The sequence below is a fragment of the Apus apus genome, chromosome Z, assembly GCF_020740795.1.
Source record: "Apus apus isolate bApuApu2 chromosome Z, bApuApu2.pri.cur, whole genome shotgun sequence".
NCBI lineage: Eukaryota > Metazoa > Chordata > Aves > Apodiformes > Apodidae > Apus > Apus apus.
The window spans coordinates 62,415,988-62,436,742 of NC_067312.1; the positions used below are offsets into that span (position 1 = coordinate 62,415,988).

General features: G+C 37.0%; 1 protein-coding gene across 1 annotated transcript in view; it reads left to right on the forward strand.

The window, feature by feature from the left end:
* SNX24 (sorting nexin 24) overlaps positions 1-20,755 on the forward strand; it is a 101,459-nt gene that overhangs the window by 58,753 nt on the left and 21,951 nt on the right. Inside the window, exon 3 of the mRNA XM_051641946.1 lies at positions 3,020-3,124. Within this exon, the coding sequence (XP_051497906.1) occupies positions 3,020-3,124 (105 nt within the window). The remainder of the gene's footprint in view (positions 1-3,019; positions 3,125-20,755) is intronic.

The following is a 20,755-nucleotide window of genomic DNA, read 5'->3' on the forward strand; positions in this document are numbered from 1 at the left end:
GTTTGCATGGGCCCACCTCTCAAGCCTGTCAAGGTCCCTCTGGATGGCTTCTTTTCCCTCCAGCCTGTCAACCACACCACACAGCTTGGTGTTGTCAGCACAGTTTACCTTTAATGAAGCCATGTTGGCTGTCGCCAAGCACCTCCTTATTTTGCCTGTACTTATCAGGAGGATCTGTTCTGTGATCTTGCCAGGCACAGAGGTGAAACTGACTGGCCTGTAGCTCCCTGGGTCTTCCTTTTTTCTTTTTCTGAAAATGGGGGTTATGTTTCCCCTTTATCAGGAAGTGGGAACTTCACCAGACTGTAAAAATTTCTCAAATATGGTGGACAATGTCTTTGCAACTTCATCCAGCAGTTTCCTAAGGAGCTGTGGATGGATCTCACCAGGTCCCATTGAGTTGTGCACATTCAGGTTCCTTACTTGATCTTGAACATGATCTTCCTCTACCATGGGTGGATCTTCCTTCTCCAGTCTGTGCCTTTGCCTTCTGTGACTTGGATGGTGTGGCCAGAGCACTTGCCGGTGAAGAGTGAGGCACAAAAGTCATTGAATACCTCAGCATTCTCCATATCCCAGGTAACCAGGTCTTCCGTTTGCTTCTGGAGAGGACCCACATTTTCACTAGTCTTCCTTTTGTCATGGACATACCCTATAGAAGCTTTTCTTGTTGCCCTCGATGTCCCTGGCCAGATGTAATGCTGTCAGGGCTTTAGCTCTTCTAACCTCATCCCTGCCTGCTCAGACAATTTCTCTGTATTCTTCCCAGGCTACCTGTCCTTGTTTCCACCCTCTGTAGGCTTCCCTTTTGGGTCCGAGTTTGTCCAGGAGCTCCTTGTTCATCCGTGCAGGCCTGCTGGCGGTTTTGCCTGCCTTCCTCTTTGTTGGGATGTATTGCTCCTGAGCTAGGAGGAGGTCATCCTTGAATACTAACCAGCTTTCTTGGACTCCTCTTCCCTCCAAGGCTTCAAATTTGCCACCAGCCCCTCCTTGTTGATGAGAACAAGGTCCAGCATATTATCTCTCCTCAATGGCTCCTCTGTCACTTGGAGAACCAAGTGAGGTCCAAGAGGACCAAGGCTTGTGAACATGAGGCTACTCCTATCTGTCTATAAAAGGCCTCATTTGCTTGGTTTTCCTGGTTGAGTGGCCTGTAGCAGAGCCCCACTGTGGGGATGGTCTGCCCCCTATTCCTGCCTTCCCTTTAACCCTGACCCTTAAGCTCTTGGTCAGCTCCTCATGCATACCCAGGCGGAGCTCCAAGAACTCCAGCTGGACAGCGACATACCCCTTCTCATCTCCCCTGCCTGTCCTTCCTAAAGGGCCTATAACCTTAGAACAGTGTTATGAAGAGGCAGTTATTACAGACAATCATTTTCCTCAGATAAATATTTCTGGTGCAAGGATAGGCTTGAAGCAATAATAGCTAACACATATGTAGAGTTGCTTAATATTCTTTGACATAGTAACATTTATTTACATCTGTTATTGGATTATTGTATGCATAAGAATATGGGCTTATCATTTATTATTTGTACATCTGTATAGCACGTGGTTTTTACACACAGTACCTGTGCTTACACATTTAAGCAATTATTTATTGGATGCTTTATATAACAGGGCCGCAGAGCACAAAACAATTGTTAATCGCCAGCTGTGGTATTGGTCACAGAGTATTTGTCTTGTAAGCAGCTAGGCCTTGGTGGATGCTTGCATTGTTTCTGATTTGTCTCCCCTCATCTGGAGCATTCTGCTCATTTGTTACTCATCTGCAGGTGCTGTCATACTTTGCAACAGCTGTGTCTGTAGCTTCTTCAACATTTTCAACCAATTTAGAGGAAAAAATGGAGATTTAAATTCTGCCCTTTTTTCATTTAGTAAACTACATGGATTTGGGGTTTTGCTCTGGTGGGTTGTTTTTCTCACTTCACATTTAATTGTAATTCAGCTCTGTAAAGAAATAAAGAAGTTGCAAAATGTTTCCAGAGCAATTGAGATTTCCTTGCTGCAGCTTCGTTCCTTGTGATTGTGGAGACATTGATACGTTGGCACTGCTTTTTCCTGTAGTGACATCTCAGCAAGCTCAAAGATGAAATGTAAATTCCCAGTGTCCCATGGGTATGTACATCAAAGTCAATTTTGAGTTTCTTTCCTTGCAATCCTTGCCACAGATTTACTCAGAGGCAATATCCAACAGAAAGAGTGTCTAATGTCACCTTTTATTAAAATGCAGTGAAGTCTATTCCAGTTCTTATTTTTGCTCTGTAGTTTTGAGGAAAAAGCTAATTTTTTATTTTTTTTTAATATATTGCTACAGCAAGAGGTTTCTTAGTGTTGTCAAAATGTGTGTTTGTGAGTATCTATATGGACTCATGTACACATACACACATTTTTCTCTTTATATATAAAAGTTTTCCTGTGATAATCTTAAGAGGAATAGTTAGGGAAACTCTTGGAAATATATTCAGTGGCAATCTTGCTATTTCTCTCTATAAGATATTAACACAACTATCAATCTGTTGGTGCAATTTGGGAGAGTAGATATTTTGTTCTCTTAATTGCCAGCTCTCCAGAGAAATGGCTAGATCTCCTCCCTGAACTTCCCATACCCATTCATTGTTGCCTAAATCTAGAGTTAGAAATTGTCAGTGTTTTGTCACCACACTTAGCAAGGTAATATCTGGGTACATTGTGACATAGTGAGGTATCATCCCAGGCTGACTAACTGGTAACTCATTTCAGGTATTCTTATGTAGTTGTTGCTGGTTTGTTCTAAGGCTCTTAGCCACAAGAAGTTGTTAGTACAGTTCCTCTTCACTGTCCAGGTCAGCTAGATGTGGAGATTTTTAACAGCAACATGTAGGTATGAAGTCTGTTGTTACCTCAGTGAGCTTCATTGCCGTGCTATTGTACTTCATGCATGGTTTTCTTACCTGTACTGCCTCATCTCTAACATAAACATGTTTACTTTAAAGGGACTCTATTATACTTTGTTTCTGTCTGCTCTTCTTGTTTTTAGCTCAAGAAGTTCATAAGAACTCCAGAGATCCCTTCAAAGCATGTGAGAAACTGGGTCCCCAAGGTTCTGGAGCAGCGACGGCAAGGCTTGGAGTTGTACTTGCAGGTGAGCCTCTTCTCAGCACTGTGAAGGTAAAGGTAGCATCCATTTTCAAACTGGTAGCATCCAAAGCATTTGAAGATACAGGAGGTATGAAGTGGGATGTTTCACCCCATCACCCCACAGGAGGTGGGGGAAGAGCTGGATATTTGCCAAAAGTGATGATTTCAGTTCACTTAGCAAAGCTAACACCTAGAAATCCAGGCTATTTTACATTTTATTCCCAATTCTAGTAAAAGCTGCTGTCACTGTGGTGAAGCTACTAGTACCTGAGTTTCCTCTGCGTAAAACGGGGAAAATAACTTTCCAAAGTCGTTCTGACTGCACCAAACAAAAATGTTGCAGAAGAGATACAAGGAAGTTTTATTTATCTCTCCTCCATTTAGACAGACTAGGAAGGAATCAGATCATGAAATTTTTATCCCTCTGTTGAACATACCTGTATCTGAGTTGTTCATATAGTTGAAATAAGCACCTTTCATCCCATATGCATCTCAGTCACTTTGGAAGTTTGTATTTGAAGTCCCCGATTCTACCAAACAGGTTCTGATTTTGCTACAGACTGTACAAGGAGTCTTCAGGAATGACTCAGACATAGAGGCATTTAAATATACCAGTGATAAATCCCAGCCTTTTTTTATTAAATGGAATTTCTACTATCACTGTGACTGCTTTAAAAATGCTCTGTGGTGGAGTTTCACAACCATTTCTCTGATGACAAACACAAATGAAGGTGTTTGTCTAGACGTATTCCCATTTCACTGCACATGCAGCTAAACTGAAGTGGATAACAGAATCATTTGAGTCAAAAGACCATAATTAGTAGTTTTGGCAGGAAGGCAAGAGTCAAAGTACTCTATTTTTACTCAGATCAGAGTAGTAAAAATAGTAAAAAATCCAAATATCTCATTTATGTCATCATGCATAGTTGCAGCTGCACAACTGGAAGAATGGTGAGCAGCAACATAATGGACGGTGAGCTGCATTTATAGAAAATAGATGGTAACCTACTCTGGTGTAGAACCTCCCACGTTCTTAGGAATGTTTGTAAAAGAAAACTATTTCAAGAGGAGAGTAGAAATATAGTGTGACACAATACAGTATTACTTCTGACATTAAACTTCTAAAAATAAATTTGGAAATAAGGAGAAAAATACAGGTCAGGTTTTGTTTTGATATAGGGAACATTTCAGGCAACATAGTTAATTTTTGTATTTTAAAATATTTAGTTAGTAGTGTTAAATTGAAACATGTAATCCTTTCTCCTTATTGCTCTATGAGATTTATAGCAGCCTCTTCGGCATCTACAAATTACACTTATTGTTAGTGATAAACATTGCTGGTGGAGAGTCTTTGTTTCGAAAACAAATAGATAGAGCCTTTTTGGTTTTGATAGGTGTCAGCACAATTTGCTCCATCATCAGTATGTTTTTCTCTAGTAGCCATTTGCTTTAAATTTTCATACAACTGTCTTTTGGAGAATAATGCTACATATTGGCACATGTACCCATTTTTCTTATGAGGTTGATTTGTAAAAAGGTACAGGGTTAAATTGGTTAGCTCTTTTTAATTGCTAATACTTTAAAATAACATCTCCCCCTACTGGAAGTTAGCCAACTCTTGTACTTCAATCATCTGCAGTCTTCTGTCTCCATTGGTTATCATAGGAATATGGAATGGTTTAGATTGGAAGCAGCTGCTGGATGACATCTGATTAAAACACGACAAGCCTCTAAGTTATGTTCATACTAATATGCATACTAAATTAAAAGAAGAACAAAAATAATTAGCACTCTTGTCAAAGTCATTAATTTCTGTTTCGGCTAACAGAAGGCAGAGCTAATAATTAGTGACATTTTAACTTTTAAAATAATCAGAGCCTGATTTTAGACAACTAAAAGTTCATATTAAGGCACTGCAGTTGTCAGAAAGTCTGTAGTAGTGCCTGGCATTTTCCAAGACACAGTGTAGGAATGTGCTACAATTTCAGGAGACATGATCAGTTTTTAATTTAATACCATGTATATGAAATATTGCAAGCATACTTTAATGTGATAGTAATGAGAGTTAATTTATCAGAGCACTTTGGCTACTACCATCACTAGTCAGTGGTGCTACTATTAGCCAGCCATTTGTGCAACTGGTAAACTACTATAAAGTCATGATAGTCATTATCTTTGCTTTTCAAAACCAGCCAGGATCTTATGCAGAGACTGAGCATTTACATAGATGTTACATTCAGATAATTTGTTTTATGAAATGCAGATTCATTTCTCATTGTTCTTTGCACCTTGAAAATCTGTACAGGCAGAAAGCATTATGCCATTCAGATAGCAGCCAAATACAGATCTGTATCTGACATGATCTAATCACATCGGCTTCTTAATATAATCTAATTAAGTAGTCTTCTATAATTAAATGCAGATAAAAAAATTATATGAAATTAAAATAGTAGTATCTGTCTGTACCAAGTTGTAAAGAAAGCCAGAATTTCCTCTGTTTGAGCCAGAAGGGGCTTCAGTTTCCAATACCTTGTTCCTTTCTTGTGACTTTTTCGTTAATAAACTGCTCTCTTAGATCCTTTCAGCACAGGTTATTTGTTTCTTGGAGTAGATGGACAAGAGCTTAGAAGCATTTCATTATTTCTTTATGAAGAATAGTAATATAATGAATAAGCCAAATATTATTAAATTGTCAGGTACACATAGTGATTTTCTTACATTTGTGAATACCCACTGTCAACTAATATTAATCAGATGGTTAATTTTTCTTTTTTTTTTTTTAGGTTGAGTGAGGATTTTTTCTTGTTATGATAGACCAGTTTTCATGGAATTGTGAAATAATTATTCATCTATATTATTTTAAAGTGATTTTCATGTTTTGGCCATGTGGAGAATGACCCGTCCTCCCTTCCAGAATTTACAACTTTTAATACTGTGGAACAATTGACTAGTAAGCTCTAGTATGGGTAGTAATTCAGCTGCATATATACTCATAATAATACAGAGCCCTTGTGAATATTGAGAACAACTGACTGACTGAGAAGAAGATAAAAGGGCTATGTTTCATTTCTTAATAAGGAAATGGGTGCAAAGGCAAGTGAATGACAGAGTGTGGCCCCAAACATTCAAGCAAATTAGTATGAAGCAATCAACTATTGCTCCTCTGCTGATCTGTAGTGACTGTCTGTGCATGATCTTAACCTACAGCACACAGGATTAAGCTGAGCTGGTTTAGTGTTTGCTGAATAAGAAAATGCCTGTTACTGACAGTGGAAGAGGACTAAACCAGCTCTAATTACGTTCTGGTGGCTATCAACTAAGAGTTACTATAAATCAGAGTGTGGTATAAATTCTAACTTCATAGTTGGTTCTTTGTATATCTGAGCTTATGGCTTGTAATACAGCAGCGATGAGAATCCAAGTGGTTTTGTCTTAAAAACTGTAAAATAAATCATTGAATTACACTATTGCTGATAAAAGTCTCTCTGATAGTAGTATTAAAATGCATCAGGATTTGAACTTAGCTATATTTTGTTTATGGCTAGAAAATGCCTTCTCTTAATATGTTTTCTGAAGAGTTTGGTGTTGAGAAAAGGTAGAAGATACAGGTTTGAGGTAGCTGGCTGTGTAAGGAGCCTTTAATTTCAAAAGGGCTGCCAACTGGAACAGCTTTTGAAAGTCTGTGACTCCTGACAGTATGTTTGTGACCCTGGAGGGATATGTTTGCTGGAAAGTACCAAAATGTAAAGGGAAATGGGGAAGATGATAGGGCAGACTGTTAATCAGCATTGTAGCTTCTGGGTGCTGCTTGTTTGTTCAGGTTTTTTAAATCCACTGAATAATTTTGGACTGACCATTTATCAGAAAGCAATACAGAAAAGCCTACAATTATCGTTGTGTATGAGTTCAGTAAGCCATCTTGCAGATGGACCAAGGGAACAGGTAGTTGGGATTTTATTTTGAACACTGAAGACATTGTTTAAACTCCTAAGGGCAGCACTGAGGGACCTTATCTAATTGGTTATGTAAGCAGCTGCAGCTACATTGTCAATCGGATCATCATTTGTTACAAATAGATTTTATATGATGTACTCTTGAAGGAGCAGTTTTTATGGAGCTTATTTCCAGTGAATTTGTAATGGGCAAGAATGTGATCTAGCCACCTGCTCTCTACTGTTTTGAAGTTAGGTCATATCCTTGTCCCAGTAAGCTGACACTAGATGTTACTGCCATTCAGTCTCTCTGCCCCAGGGACTTGCCCTTTGGCAGGTCTGCCTTTTAAAGTTCAGTGGAATAGATATTTTCTGACCCCCTTGGGTAGAAGAAATCTCATAATTTGCTGATATCATCAATCCAACAGGATAACAGGCATTGTTAACAGAATTCACTATGAAGTGGCACCCACACCTCTGCATGAGACCGTGTAGCTGCTGCTCATGGTCACTGAAATGGTTTAGTTATGACGAGACATTTTGAAGGAGGCCCATATTTTTTATGACCTTCAGGATACTAAGTAATTTATTTTGGTCTGGGAGACTTGAAGAAGTTCTTCTCATGACTGGCAAGACTAATACAAAACAGAGGGCTGTAAACCTTCTAAACTGCTCTGTATGTAGGGTCTGTACATACATATGTCTCTAACCAGAGTTAATATGTAGAGCTAATATTTCTCTCTCAACTGAGGTCAAGAAAACATACTTGCCTTTTATTTACTCTTGAACTTTTTACAAAGAGAACAGTCCTGATTCCTGGAGTTAAGATTGGTTAAAGTGCTACTTGGCTGTGAGTCTTGAAGACTTGATGAACTTAAACATTCCAGCAGATTCAGGAATCCAATTTTCAAAATGAATTATGGAATTTATTAAACTGGACTAGCATTTTTTTTTTCCATTTAAGGAAATAATCTGGAGATCTGAGAAGCACTTTGACCTATGTTTCAGTATTCTTCAAAATGCAATTCTCTTTAAAAATATTTTAACTACCAATCCTTCCCAAAAAAGATAAATAAAACCATATCTGTTATGATTTTGCTCTTAAGAAAGTTGAATCCAATCCTATAATCCTTAGCTGTCTTAGTTTCCAGCAGGGTGGAGTTAGGAAAACAGTAGATGGATTATTCAATTTATAGTTGCATTATGAGTAAGCTGATCAGAAATATAAAGGAGAAAGTCACCCACTATTATATTATATTTTTTTACTATGTTTTGAGGGAACACTTTAACAACAGTTGTGAAAAAATGAAGACAAATGAGCTATTTATGCAGCTAGTGAGTGCAGAAGGAAAACTTTCTTACAGAGAATTTGGTCCAAATTGTTTCTTCACAGACCACAACGATTTACTCTAATTAATTCAGTAAGTGTTGATATTAAATTCCTTGTCGCAAAAGTTAAATAGATAAATAAATAAATAGTCTTTTCTGACTGAACAATGGGTATGAACAAATAAGTAAACGTGGACGGAAAGATTAAATAACCTTCCCTAGCCCCAGGTGTGGGGGAAACAAACAAACAAACCAAACCAGAATAACACAACACTCTGATTTTGGTCATAAATCTAAATTGTATACTAAAGCTTTTGAACTATCTTCTTTTAAGTTGATCTAGGTGTGCACTGTTTTAGATTAAATTTAAAAAGTATATACTGAAAGGATTTTTTTGTTTCTGATTTAGAAACTGTGTTTCAGAACATTTCAGAGCTAATACAGCATTTCATATTGCAATTTAGGTTAAGAATCTTCTGCTTTCTTTGAATGACAGTCATTGCTTCTTTTCACTATTATTCTAGGGATTGAGATAATTTGATTTCTCAAGGTTTTTAATCCAATTTTGGAGAAAAAGAGTTTTCCCTAGTGGAAAGTTTCATTAGTTCTTCACTGCTTAACTGATTCAGTTTCTGTTGGCCTCTTGCTGTTCAAACAAGGTGGAATGCGAATGCAATCATTAATAACTGTCCATCCTTCAGAAGACTAGAGAGATGTCAGCAATAAGAAGAGCCATCTAGACTCCTGATGCCAGTCTGCAAGTACTCCATATTGGGCATTGGCTAGAACTTTGCCTTTCAGAACTTGAATACTCCTCCTCTGTAACTGTAGCTGAAATAGTGCTTCAGAGCAGTCTTGACTGGAGTAGGATCAGAAAGTGTGGGAAACAAATCCTTGGTAATGCACAGGATTTTTCAATGTTTTCTCTTCTCCTTGTGAAGTGGAGGAAATAATGTCCCACAGTAGTGCACAAGTCAGCCTGATTGCTACTAGGCAAAATGAGAACTAGAATTTCATATGAAGACAGGGAGGTCTTGGTTTGTGAGTTGGTTAAAGCTGACATAGTTTTCTAGGATCAGAAGCAATCTGTAAATGCTTTTTATATGCAACAGTTCTTGACTTTGCGTTATTAGTGTTAAAGAAGAAAAATAAAGTAATGTCTGTAGAGGTAGACATTTTTGAACCAGTGCTGTTGGAGCTGTTTAAAAATATTGAGATCTCTGTGTGTGATATGTGCACTTCTATGAGACATTTGTTTGCATTTGCCCAGTAAAAATACATTTCCTATTTAATTCTGGAAATATAATGGCACTCTTATCTTAGAACTATTCAATGATCATTCAGCTATCCAATTTTTTTTTTTCTGTGCAGTTCCCATTCATCACATTTATCCACTGTCAATGTTAATATTCATTACAATTGTTCTTCCTTTGTATTCTCAGAAATGCACTCTGTATCAAGCATTTAGTTATTCTTGTATACCTGTGTGTATTTGCCAAAGGCTGTTATGAATGCAGAACTTTCAATTTCTTCAAGGGAAGACTGGAAAGGTTCATGGAAGAGCAGTTTATATTAAGCATAGAAGGTTCTCAAGCTAGAAATAACTTTCAAGGCTGCTAGAGTATGGAAGGAAAGTGTCATATGTTAGTTTTGCTCATTTATACTCTTCCTTGGCATCCAGCTATGGCCATTTTTGGAGACAGGATACAGGGCTAAATGGACCTTTGGTCAGAAACATTATGAGCATTCTTAAATACTCTATAAAACAATTAAGCATATACTTGTATTTCAACTTATTCGATTCAGATAAACATTAATGTGTTTTGGTGAACTGTATCACAAACATTGTTCTTAAAAGAAAAAAGATTGAATCATATGGTTGTTGACATGGTTGAATGATACTGATATACTGAAGAGGTATGCAGGTCAGATGCCACTGTGCAAACCTTTTGTAAAGGTTAATGCCTTCTAAGACCAAATGCTTTATATATGAAATGTTCAAAAGAGCCCTGGTGCAGGATATGCGCAGATTCCACAGAAAGTCAATGAAATGAAGTGGCTGACAACATATCCGGGTCTTTGGTTAAGCTATAGAACTTTTGTGCAAAATGTTCGCTTATTTTTGTGCTTCTCTACTGTATTCTGGGTATGCCTCACCTGTGGGGTTTTTCACACTAGGCTTCTGTTTAACCATTCCCCACATCTGAGAGCAGGAGCTGGATAGAAGTAACTTAAATTTCCTTGTGTCATTCATTAACCACAACAAAGATTTCTGGGAAGGCAATCCTTCCCTTTGTCCCTATGTACACAGTCACTGTTGGGATCTACTTCTAACTAATTTAAGACCAAATTGGCTTATTTGCAGGGGAAAAAAAAATTCCCATCAGGGCTGGAACAGATGCTTATCTTCCTGATTGCTGTTTCTGGAAACCAGTTTTGTTTTAAATGCAGGTGAATACATTGGAAAGAACGAGTCTAGTGTTAGAAAGTTGCAAGTAAAAGTTGGATCCAGTGAAGTAAGATTTAACAGACATTTTGCTAGAAAATCTGTTGAATCACCCACATCTATTAATCATATTGAAAATTGTCACCATTATGCAAAATTATTCAGTGTCTTCTTTCTCTAACTCTGTTTAGTCTGCAGTAATCAAGGATGAACTGTACCTGTAAGGAGCTCTGGAAGCAATAGTATTAGAAGTATAAAAAGACAAAATGTTCTTTGTCCTCATTAAAAATTGTGAGCAGAGTGTTAAATAATATTAATGGCTGGGATTGTCAGTACTTAACAGTACTTTCCTGGTACAAGTGATTTTATTGATCGATACAGTCTCAATGTAACAGGGCAGATTATTCTACTGATTTTATCGAAACCTTAACTAAGTTTGTTAGTGTACCACATATCTTTAAATAGATCTAGATGATGATGTAGATTAAGAAAAGCAGACCACCATCCATCTTTTTTTGATCGGTTAATAACTTAAATCCATCATTGCTGCAAGCAGCTCTTTTAAGATTCTGTTGTGCATACATGTTTCTTTGGTGTTACAGATACATAACTGGTTTTCAATGGCTGTGGATTTTAAAGAAGTCTGCTTCATACATGCAAGATTGTATATTTGTTAGGAGGAGGTAGAAAGCCAGAGAAAACAGGAAAGCAAAATAATTCTGTAGATAATTTAAAGGAGAGTCATTTATTAAGAGTCTGTTTGCAGAGGTGTTTCCTGCAGGAATGTTCCAAGCATTTTTCAAGCATGCTTAGGAAAATTTCCTGGTTAATTTTTTAAGAGTTAAAGTTTTTGCTTTTTAAGTGGTGCTATATTGTGGTTTATGATTAATATTTTTTTGCCTAATCTTCAATAATCTGTTTGAGTTTGCTATATAGAATTGTGCTGTATGAACTTCTCTCATTTCAGTTTTACATGTTAGAGTTGACCTAAATAAATTTTATTCAGTTAAAAGCAGAATCTGCATTAGAAGTCATTACAGGTTTAGAAACCACATCTAAGTGCTTGTAATCTTTTCATTATATCATAACATTATTATTTCACATACTTTTGTCCAAGATAAACTGTATTAATTGTGCATTTGTATACAGAGAAAAATGGTCTGTACTATGACCTGCATATGCTCAAAATAACTGTAAGACATTTTAAGAAGAGGGAGAAAGAAATTAAGTTATTTGCCCAAGTTGCCACAACCTGTTAAAGCAGAACTAGAGATACTAAAACTCAAGTGCTGGTGCACTTCTGTAGTCACTGTAGTCTGCTGATGACCAATTGTTCTAATAGCCATGAGTCCTTCTAGACCAGTACAAAGTGTGACATGCTTATTTCATTTAGCCATGATGAAAGAAAAAGTTACCACTTTCCTTATCCTGAAGGCAACTTCTCTTTTGACATATAGGCATTAAATTTATTTTTTCTTAATAAATATTTATTTTTCTTGAGCTTCTTTGGGAGGCAAAAAAAAGGTCAAACTATTTTTGTCCACTATAGTAAACAAAAGAAGGAGGGAGCTGTAATTCTTGCAAAGTGTTCTTTATTATCATGATCTGAAGTATGGTAGAAAGATTCAATTTTCCCCATCTTTCTAATGAATCTACAGCATTTTCAACACATTCATTTCCTGTATTGCTTTACATAAACCAATCTTTCTCTTTCGTGTACAAATTACTATTGCTTTTTTAAATTGAACTTCCAACACAATTTAAGTCTTAATGGCTTTTTCTTCAAAATTAACCTGTGAAGTTATTTAATAATTGCCAATGAAGGAAAAAAAATATTTTCTACTGAAGGACTATTTTGTTATTGCATGTGTAGTGCAACTCACTGTGTTGTCTTATGGTTGTTCAGTAGTGTACAACACTAAATTAGCATGCAGTTTAGACTGAGGTCTGCCAAATCATTGCCTTTATGCAATCTGATAGTGTTATTTTGCCTATGCTTTGTGTGACTGAAGACAAATAATTATTATTCTTTATAAACTGCACAAGAGCTGGGAAAAAAAGTTCATGAAGGAGTGAATAGTTCTGTCTCTATAGCAGGATTTCAATTTGATACATAAGACACAGGCCACATTTAGAGGTGAGAGGAAGAAAACGCATTATTTAATATATGCTGAATAATTGAATACCATCCATTCTGTGCTTTGGGTGAAGAGCTGATTCTGAGGTGGGAAAGTAGTATGAGGTCATGTAAGCAATGTTAGGTAAATCCTTACACATAAGGAACCTGAATTAAAGTTTGATTGATGAACTTAATCTGACAATTCTTCACTTTAAAGTGTGCCATAATAACTTTAATGTTTTTATCTAACATTTTGCTGTATCATTTGAGGCAGACCATTCTGAAGGAAAAACAAAGCAAAATCAAACTGTGGAGCTAATCACAGAATTTTACTGGAAAGGTACTGAATTAAATAAGCAGTAATTACTGAGCTTCTACTTTAGACGTGTTGCAAGGAAGGAGCACAGGAACAGAAAAATTCTTTGCAGGAAGGGCTGCTTAAGCAGTAAGTAAGAACTAGTCCATCAGGATCTGAGAGAAGTGAGCAGAGGAGTAGGCAACAAGTCTTCATCAGCTAGGCTGTACGAGGGTGGTCAGTGAGCCTTCTACTTTGATCCTGCATTAAATTGGACTCTACTGCATTAGATATGATTCCCTTCTGTGTGTTCCTTTTTCTGGGCTTTTATCCAATGTAGTATGTCTCCTTTCTGAAGGATATGTTGAAGTATTTCAGAGTGAGCTAAGGGGAGAAGGTCCTGTCCTTATGTATAGTCTAGGAGAACAGCAAAGGCTTGTTAGCTTCTGGTAATGTTGTCTGTCTCCACACACATCAACATTGCTTGCCTTTATTTTTCTTTTCACCTGATTACTGTCTCTACAGTTGGAATATAATATGGATTTTGTTAACTGCAAAAAAAATCATTTTACTGAAACTGTAGATTGTAATGTCTTCACTGAGACAGACTTGATTTTAAGTGCACGTACATTTACAAACAAATATGCATTACTGAATAATGCCTAAATTTATGATTCTCATACTGATTTTCCCAGTTCCATTTATAAGCATGGACATTAAAAGAAGAAACTTTCATAGAAATTCTTGTTGTGATAAATACTGTTAATTATATATAAGGAAATCTTCAAGAAGTGTTGATATAAAAATTATTTTGTGATGCAGTTTCTTCTTTGTAATTTATCATTACTATCATTGTCTTTCTCTAATATACTTTTTCTTCTGTAGATGAAAAAAGCTTGCAGAAACAAAGCGTGAAGTAGCAGGACCTTTAATTTCATTAGGCACGTTGTAACTGGTGAAGATTAATGTATATATCTCTTGCTAATTCTTTTCAATTACTCAGTTCATATAAATTCCCAAACCTTGTTAATTATGCTGAAGTCAAGTGGTAATTTTTAACAGTATTTCCACAGCAAGGGAATTTTCCTGGTCTAACCTTGCCCTCCTGTAGAAACTCTCAGCAGATTAGGCATTCTGACTCTAGTCCATTCATTTTCAGCACAAGCCTAATTGCTGCCGACTGCCTGCCACAGGTACCCTGGTTATCGTACATTTAAGGGATGCAGGTTCTTCTGAGAACAAATAAGGAAAGATTAATTGTTTGGTTTGTTCCATCCCAAGAGAAATGTGGGAGCTTAATCAAGAAAAATAATTTCTTCTGTTGATTTGGCTTATTTGTGGAAAGGGATAATTGTATAGAGACAGGCACAGAGCTATGCATTTTGAAAGAAATTTTGCCATTTACCTACTTGGAAGGGAAAGATAGAGCAAAATGAATGTTACACAGCATTGGAATTGATAGGGATGGTTCACATTTCTCATAGTAAGTAATTTGGCTGCTGGGCTTTTATTTGAACCAATATTGCTAGGTGGTATTGTCATTTGTTCTGTCCGCTTATTTGGAAATCTAATCAAGGAGACAATAGCAGGGGAAAAAATGCTTTTCCAAATTGTCCTTAATTGCTAGAGCACGAAGTGAGCTAAATACTCTGGTATTTCCAATTAAAGAACTTGTTTCCAGCAAGCACCATTAAATCTATCTTTCCCAATCTGATAAATAAGCTATCAAAGAGTGGAACAGATTAATTGAGAGTAATTAGTTGAAAGCTCGGTATAACAGTCAGAGTAAACCAACGGTATCAATGAATGCAAATTTTGCATAAAGCAGTAAGAAGCAATGATGAAGCAAAATAAAATTGAGAGTAACCACTAAGCACAAAGAAAAATTTTATCTGTGATACAGAAATGAGTCTTGTTTGTTTCTCTTCACAACAAAAGCACTAAAAGCCATTTCCTTTCAAGGCTTGTGTTATGAGAATGTCAATTTTTTTTTGACACCTTTGCTACATACATTTCTCCTACATGCTGCAGGAAATATCAGGCACGGGGAAATCACAGATCCTGCAGTTCAGAGCCAATCACAAGATTTACTCCACTTGAACCTACAGCTCAAGAAAGCCCTGCTTACGCTTCAGTATTTGTGTTTATTATTGTCTGGTACACATGGTAACCTCTAACTGTGGTTTGCTTATGTTAATAAGCCCTGTGTCTGGTAGAGACTTAAGGCTATCACACTGGATTTTGATTCCTCTTTAATATAGGTGGATGTCCCTAATGAATATGTATCTAGACATCTTTGATGGGTGTTCCTTTCTTCCATCTGTCTGAGCATGCCAAATGGTATTGACCCACTTGGGTAAGCATCATTCTGCACATGGGTCCTCTGGATATTTCCCTTAATGACAAACCACAGGAAAACTGCCTGGATGCTCCCCTTATGTGCCAGCCTTCCGTCTTTTGAGATTGCATGCATCAGCATGAGGAGGAAGCCTCCCTTCACCCTAGATCCTGAAACAAATGTATAGGCTTTGAGTATTAGTATGTTCAAAGAAAGTATTGCATGTTGGTTCAGTTGTTGATATTTGTTGTGTATATAAAGCTTGGGAGTGATCTGTTCCCTCAAGAAGGCAGGACAGGATAAGCAGACTAATTCTAAGTAGGTTTCTACAGAACTACTTTGACTGGATAAATTGTATTGCTGCTGTGTGTTTGTCATCACTCAAGTAAACTGACAGCACAAATATACCAGCTGCCACAGCTTTTAAAACTACTCTCTTGAACAACAGTTTATGTGGTACATCCCTGGCCTTTACAACAGCAATGTGACTGGAGTCTGCTTTTGAATTTACAGTTTTTAAATTGTTGGATAAAGTCTTATTTCTTATGCTGTTTCAACCAACTGGGTACGTCTATTCTAGGAAAATGAAAAGGTCAGTGATAACTATTCCAATAAAACCTTCTGAGGAAATGTCATTCCAGTTATGTGTATCTGACTGGGTGGGGGGAGAGTTCATCCTCCATTTTTCAAGCATCTTAATTTTTGTTTCTAGAATACCATTGTCGGTAGGGAAATACAGTATTCATAGCTATGATAGTATGGTACCGTATCAGCTCATGAACTGTTGGTACCAGACACGCTGCAACAAATGTAGCACTCTGAACACAGGTAATTTACAGTATTTTTCTTTATATGCTTGCTGGCCAGCCACTGCAAAATCACAGTTGTATTCTGAATAACTGGTTTTCTGAGCAGCTTCCCTGTAACGTTGGCTTCTGGAAAATGTTCAGAATGTCACCAAAAAATCATGAGGAAGTTAGATGAGTGAAACATCTCCCAGTTTCTCCAGATGTCAGGGCATCCAGATCACCAGGTGCATTTTTCAGGAGGGGATCCAGCTCTCAGACCTGGCTCAGTGCAGAAGATTCCTTATGTGGTATTTTCAAAAGCACTCATAAAGCAACAGGAGATTACAGAGGAGCAAAGAACATGCACAGGATTCACAGTCCACAGTGATTTAAGCAACTGACTCTGCATTATCCAGCAGACATTTGACTGGGTATTTGGATTCATTCAATGCCATGCAGTGATCCATGCTCAGAGTTTGAAACAGTTATCCAGCTTTAAATAGTGGAATGAGGACATATACTGCAAGAGTAAGTTGCAGTGGGATATTGGGGACTTATTGTATTATTGGAAATAAAGGTGAGTGGCTTTTGTGATTAGTTTGTGCTCCAGTGGTTCAGGAGGCTGTTGATAACTGTGGTCCAACTGTGGTTCCTGTGGTAGATACTCAGGTACAGTATTATTAATGTAAAAGTACAGGCAGCATTTCAATGAAGAGGTCTAACAGCCTGGCTTGGTATGACCAAAAAAAAATAAAGGGGGGGAGAGAATCCAATTGCTCTAGTTTGGTGATTTTTTTTTGCCAATTTTATAAAGTGGTGATGTTCACCAAAGAAGTCAGACAAAGTCCACCATCACACCATTGACTGATACTGAGATATGGAACAGGTGGAGAAGGTGGGCTTATTAATATGTGGATTACATCTAATTTTTCCTTGTATTATATTTACCAGTTATAACCACCATGTTATCATTTTTATACTTATGGCAGATTCTTTCAATTTCAAATGTCACTACCCATCTTTCCACCTTTTTCCATATTGTTTTGTTTTTCCCTGAAATTTCATTTTGTCCTCTTGACTGGTTTCTTCCATCTGTGTATCAATCATTTGTCTTCTGATGGTCATGTGCTGAAAGTCTCCTCTCTGTCCAGTCAACAGAGAAGGCAAGGAGTTTTGCAGACTTCAGTTCTACTTTAAATACTTTCTGAACCCTTTACTATAAACACATAGACTTTTATTTGAGACATACTTGCACTGATGGCATACTTCCTTTTATTTGTTAATCGCAGAGTCTTGAATCTGATTAAGCTCTCCATACCACAGTATTATAGTCCTGTTCTGTCCTTTAATTGAGGCACTGAGAAATGTCACTCAATGTAACAATTAAGCCTTAGCTTCAGGTGCCAAGGCTTACTTGTAGAGTAAACCAGAGCCTTCAGGGACACAATAAACACTGGGAAGGAAGGGTGCAACACAGCCTTTTTGCAAATTCTTGTTGCATGGGAAACCCAGAGACCAGATATTTGTGCCAGAAGATGAATAATAGAAGCAAAGAATATTTCTGTCTACAGATGCTGGAATATACAATTAATTAATTCACCATTCCCAGTTTCAAATTAATTTGTGGACTTTACTGGCCAAAAATTAAGTAGTTCTCTGGCCGCTGAGTAAGGAACATTAAGCAATTGCTGAATGTGAAGGTACAGTAAAAATATAAGATTTCTAGAGAGCAGCTTGGCATTCTTGCAGTATTTTAATGTTACGAAAATTTTTAACAGAAATCCAGGCAGCTGCATTACTTCTGTTGGAAGGCTAACTTACAATTCTGTTTCTTCTTTCCAGGGAAGTCATCCCTTTTTCAATAACAACAATGTGGAGAGTTTTAGCCAAATCTGCAGAACTGCTGTGCTGTGATAAATGCAGCCCTCTGACTGATGCTGCTTGTCTGCCATCAGCACAGAATAAGTAAATAAGCATTCGCTGACCAAGTTAGGATGGTCTCTTTTCACAAGTAATCGCATTATTCCTCATCTTTATCAAGAACTCCCTTGCTAGTGAGTTTTGGGAGGGACAAGTGTCAAGGAACAGAACCATAATGAAGTACCTGCGATTGAGCAAGGATTACATTGCTCTGTTAATTCTGTAAAAACTTGTCAGATTGCCACCCAAATAAATGCCTAGAGTGCGTAAAACATGGAGCAGAGTGACCTCTAGAAGAAAAATCAATGGCTATTCATATTTCATATGTCTATAATTGCTTGTGAGAGCATGGCAGCAGTTTGTTTATGGAGCAGCTCGTTCTACCAGGGATTGTTTCCTGACTTTTTCTTCTTTTCAGTGGTGATGTTTCTCATGGACTGTGAATCACAGCTAGATACAGCAATAGACAAGTTTTATTGGTGGTGATTTTTGATTTTTTTTTTTCACATTGCTGCCTTCAGAATTGCTGCACCATGGTGTGTTTGAACCAGTGCACTAATCTATAACCACAAGTAAACTGTGTTCACAGCTGTTTCCTTGGAAGCCTCCAGAAGCTGGTTTTTTTACTTTCTTTTCAGTAGGCAAGGCTTTATCCTATGTGAAGTTATCCGTTTGCTAGTGTCTTAACCATCAAACTGAAACCATTGTGTGGGCCTTCTTTTTAAGCAATTTATCAGAGAGGCAAGGAATTCTCACAGTGTGCTCACTTAAAGAAAAATTTGAAAATATCTTTTTTTCCCCTTGCTTTGCTTTGCTTTGTTTTTTCGGGTTTTTTTAAGACACTGTGGTAAGATTTGTATCCCCACTGAGGACTGAGATGTCATAGGGATAGAGAAAATGCCGCTCACTTTATGGATTACTGTTAGGTCAACAAAACTTTGGCAGCATTGATTAACTTGACAGTGAGTACAGCAGTACATTTATCACTTATGGCTGTGCTGTAGAAAATCTAATAAGAGGCAAACAATTCCCTCTAGAGCAGTAGCAGGTTCACTGTGGCTAACAGAGCATGCACTGGAAATTTCTGACTTTAAATTATACCCTTGCTGCTAGTTGGGTCATTGACTCAAAGCTACTGCACTTTCAGTACTGTGTTTTGTATTATTAATTTGATAAAAATTGGTTCGGCTTCTGTAAATGTGATCAAAACATATATTTGAATTCATGTAAACTCATAAGCATTCTTAAGAAAGCATACAGAAGGAACTTGATCCAAGCTTTGTTATGTAGAAGGGGCAGTTGCCTGTTTCAGCTACAAATGTTTAGTGTCTTACAAGGTTGTAAAATAAAAATTTTGAACTGGTGCTTACAAATCTGCCTCTATTTCACAGCTATAAATAAACCCCAAACCCAAAACTATCTTACATTTAATAAGTTTCATTGGTTGGTCAAAAAGACTTTTTCATATGTGCCAATATTTGCTTTATTAATTACCAGTACTTACCTTGAAATTTCTATACAGGTTGATTTATAGATATATTCTTCCAGTTGTTTTGTTTTTATAAGACTTAGGAGAATTGAATGATGAACAAGGGATTTTCTGGCTCTCTGTGTCGCAAGTGCTGCTGCTTGACTGCAAGTTAGCGTTTGGTTTCAATCTGATAATGAAATTATTTTTTATTCAGTATTTCTTGGTTTGGCTTGAAGAAATCTTTTCTGGAAGTCTGTGACCGGCACACTGGGAAGTGTCTTTGCATTACAAATATAGAGAAAACGAGTTTTGGAGGTTTTTTTAAGTCTTGTACTTGGTAGTTCTCTTAAATGGAAGCCTGGGTAAGGTATTCTTTTACAAAAGTGTATGAAGTTGGTTTTTTTATTCAGTTCAAACAAGCAAAAGTAAGTAAAGGCTGCATACCTTTCTAGGTACAACCAGGAGAGAATAAGATGAAAATGCAGTATTAAGAGCAATATAGAATATATAATGTGCAACTAAATTTGTGGTTTTACCCTGGTGATATGATCTGCAAAACTGCTGTTCAAATGAAAGAGTAGTTAATTGTTTTTTAATGTTAGGATATATGGCTCACTTGAGTAGAAAGCATTTGTGCTAGCAGCTATTATTTCAAGTACTTTGTGTTATTTTAGGAAACTGTTTAAACTGAAGGTTTTGCTCTGCAATATCAGTAAAAATGATGTTTTCTTTGCTGGTAGGGAAGTATTCTACTTGAACCAATTGTCAGGAGGCTTAATATAATAAGGCAGTTTGTGGTCTGACTAAAAGAAGCACCGTACAAAAGAAATTTCCATAGCAGTTTGTTTTTAACAGAAAAACTGAATTCACCTGAAACATAAATATATTGAAAACCAAGACTTAATAAGGTAGAGCACCTTTAGAAGGCAACAGAGTGGGTTGCTGTCCCAAGTATGTCTTCTAATGACTAGGATTTAACTGAGTATCTGTGTTAATG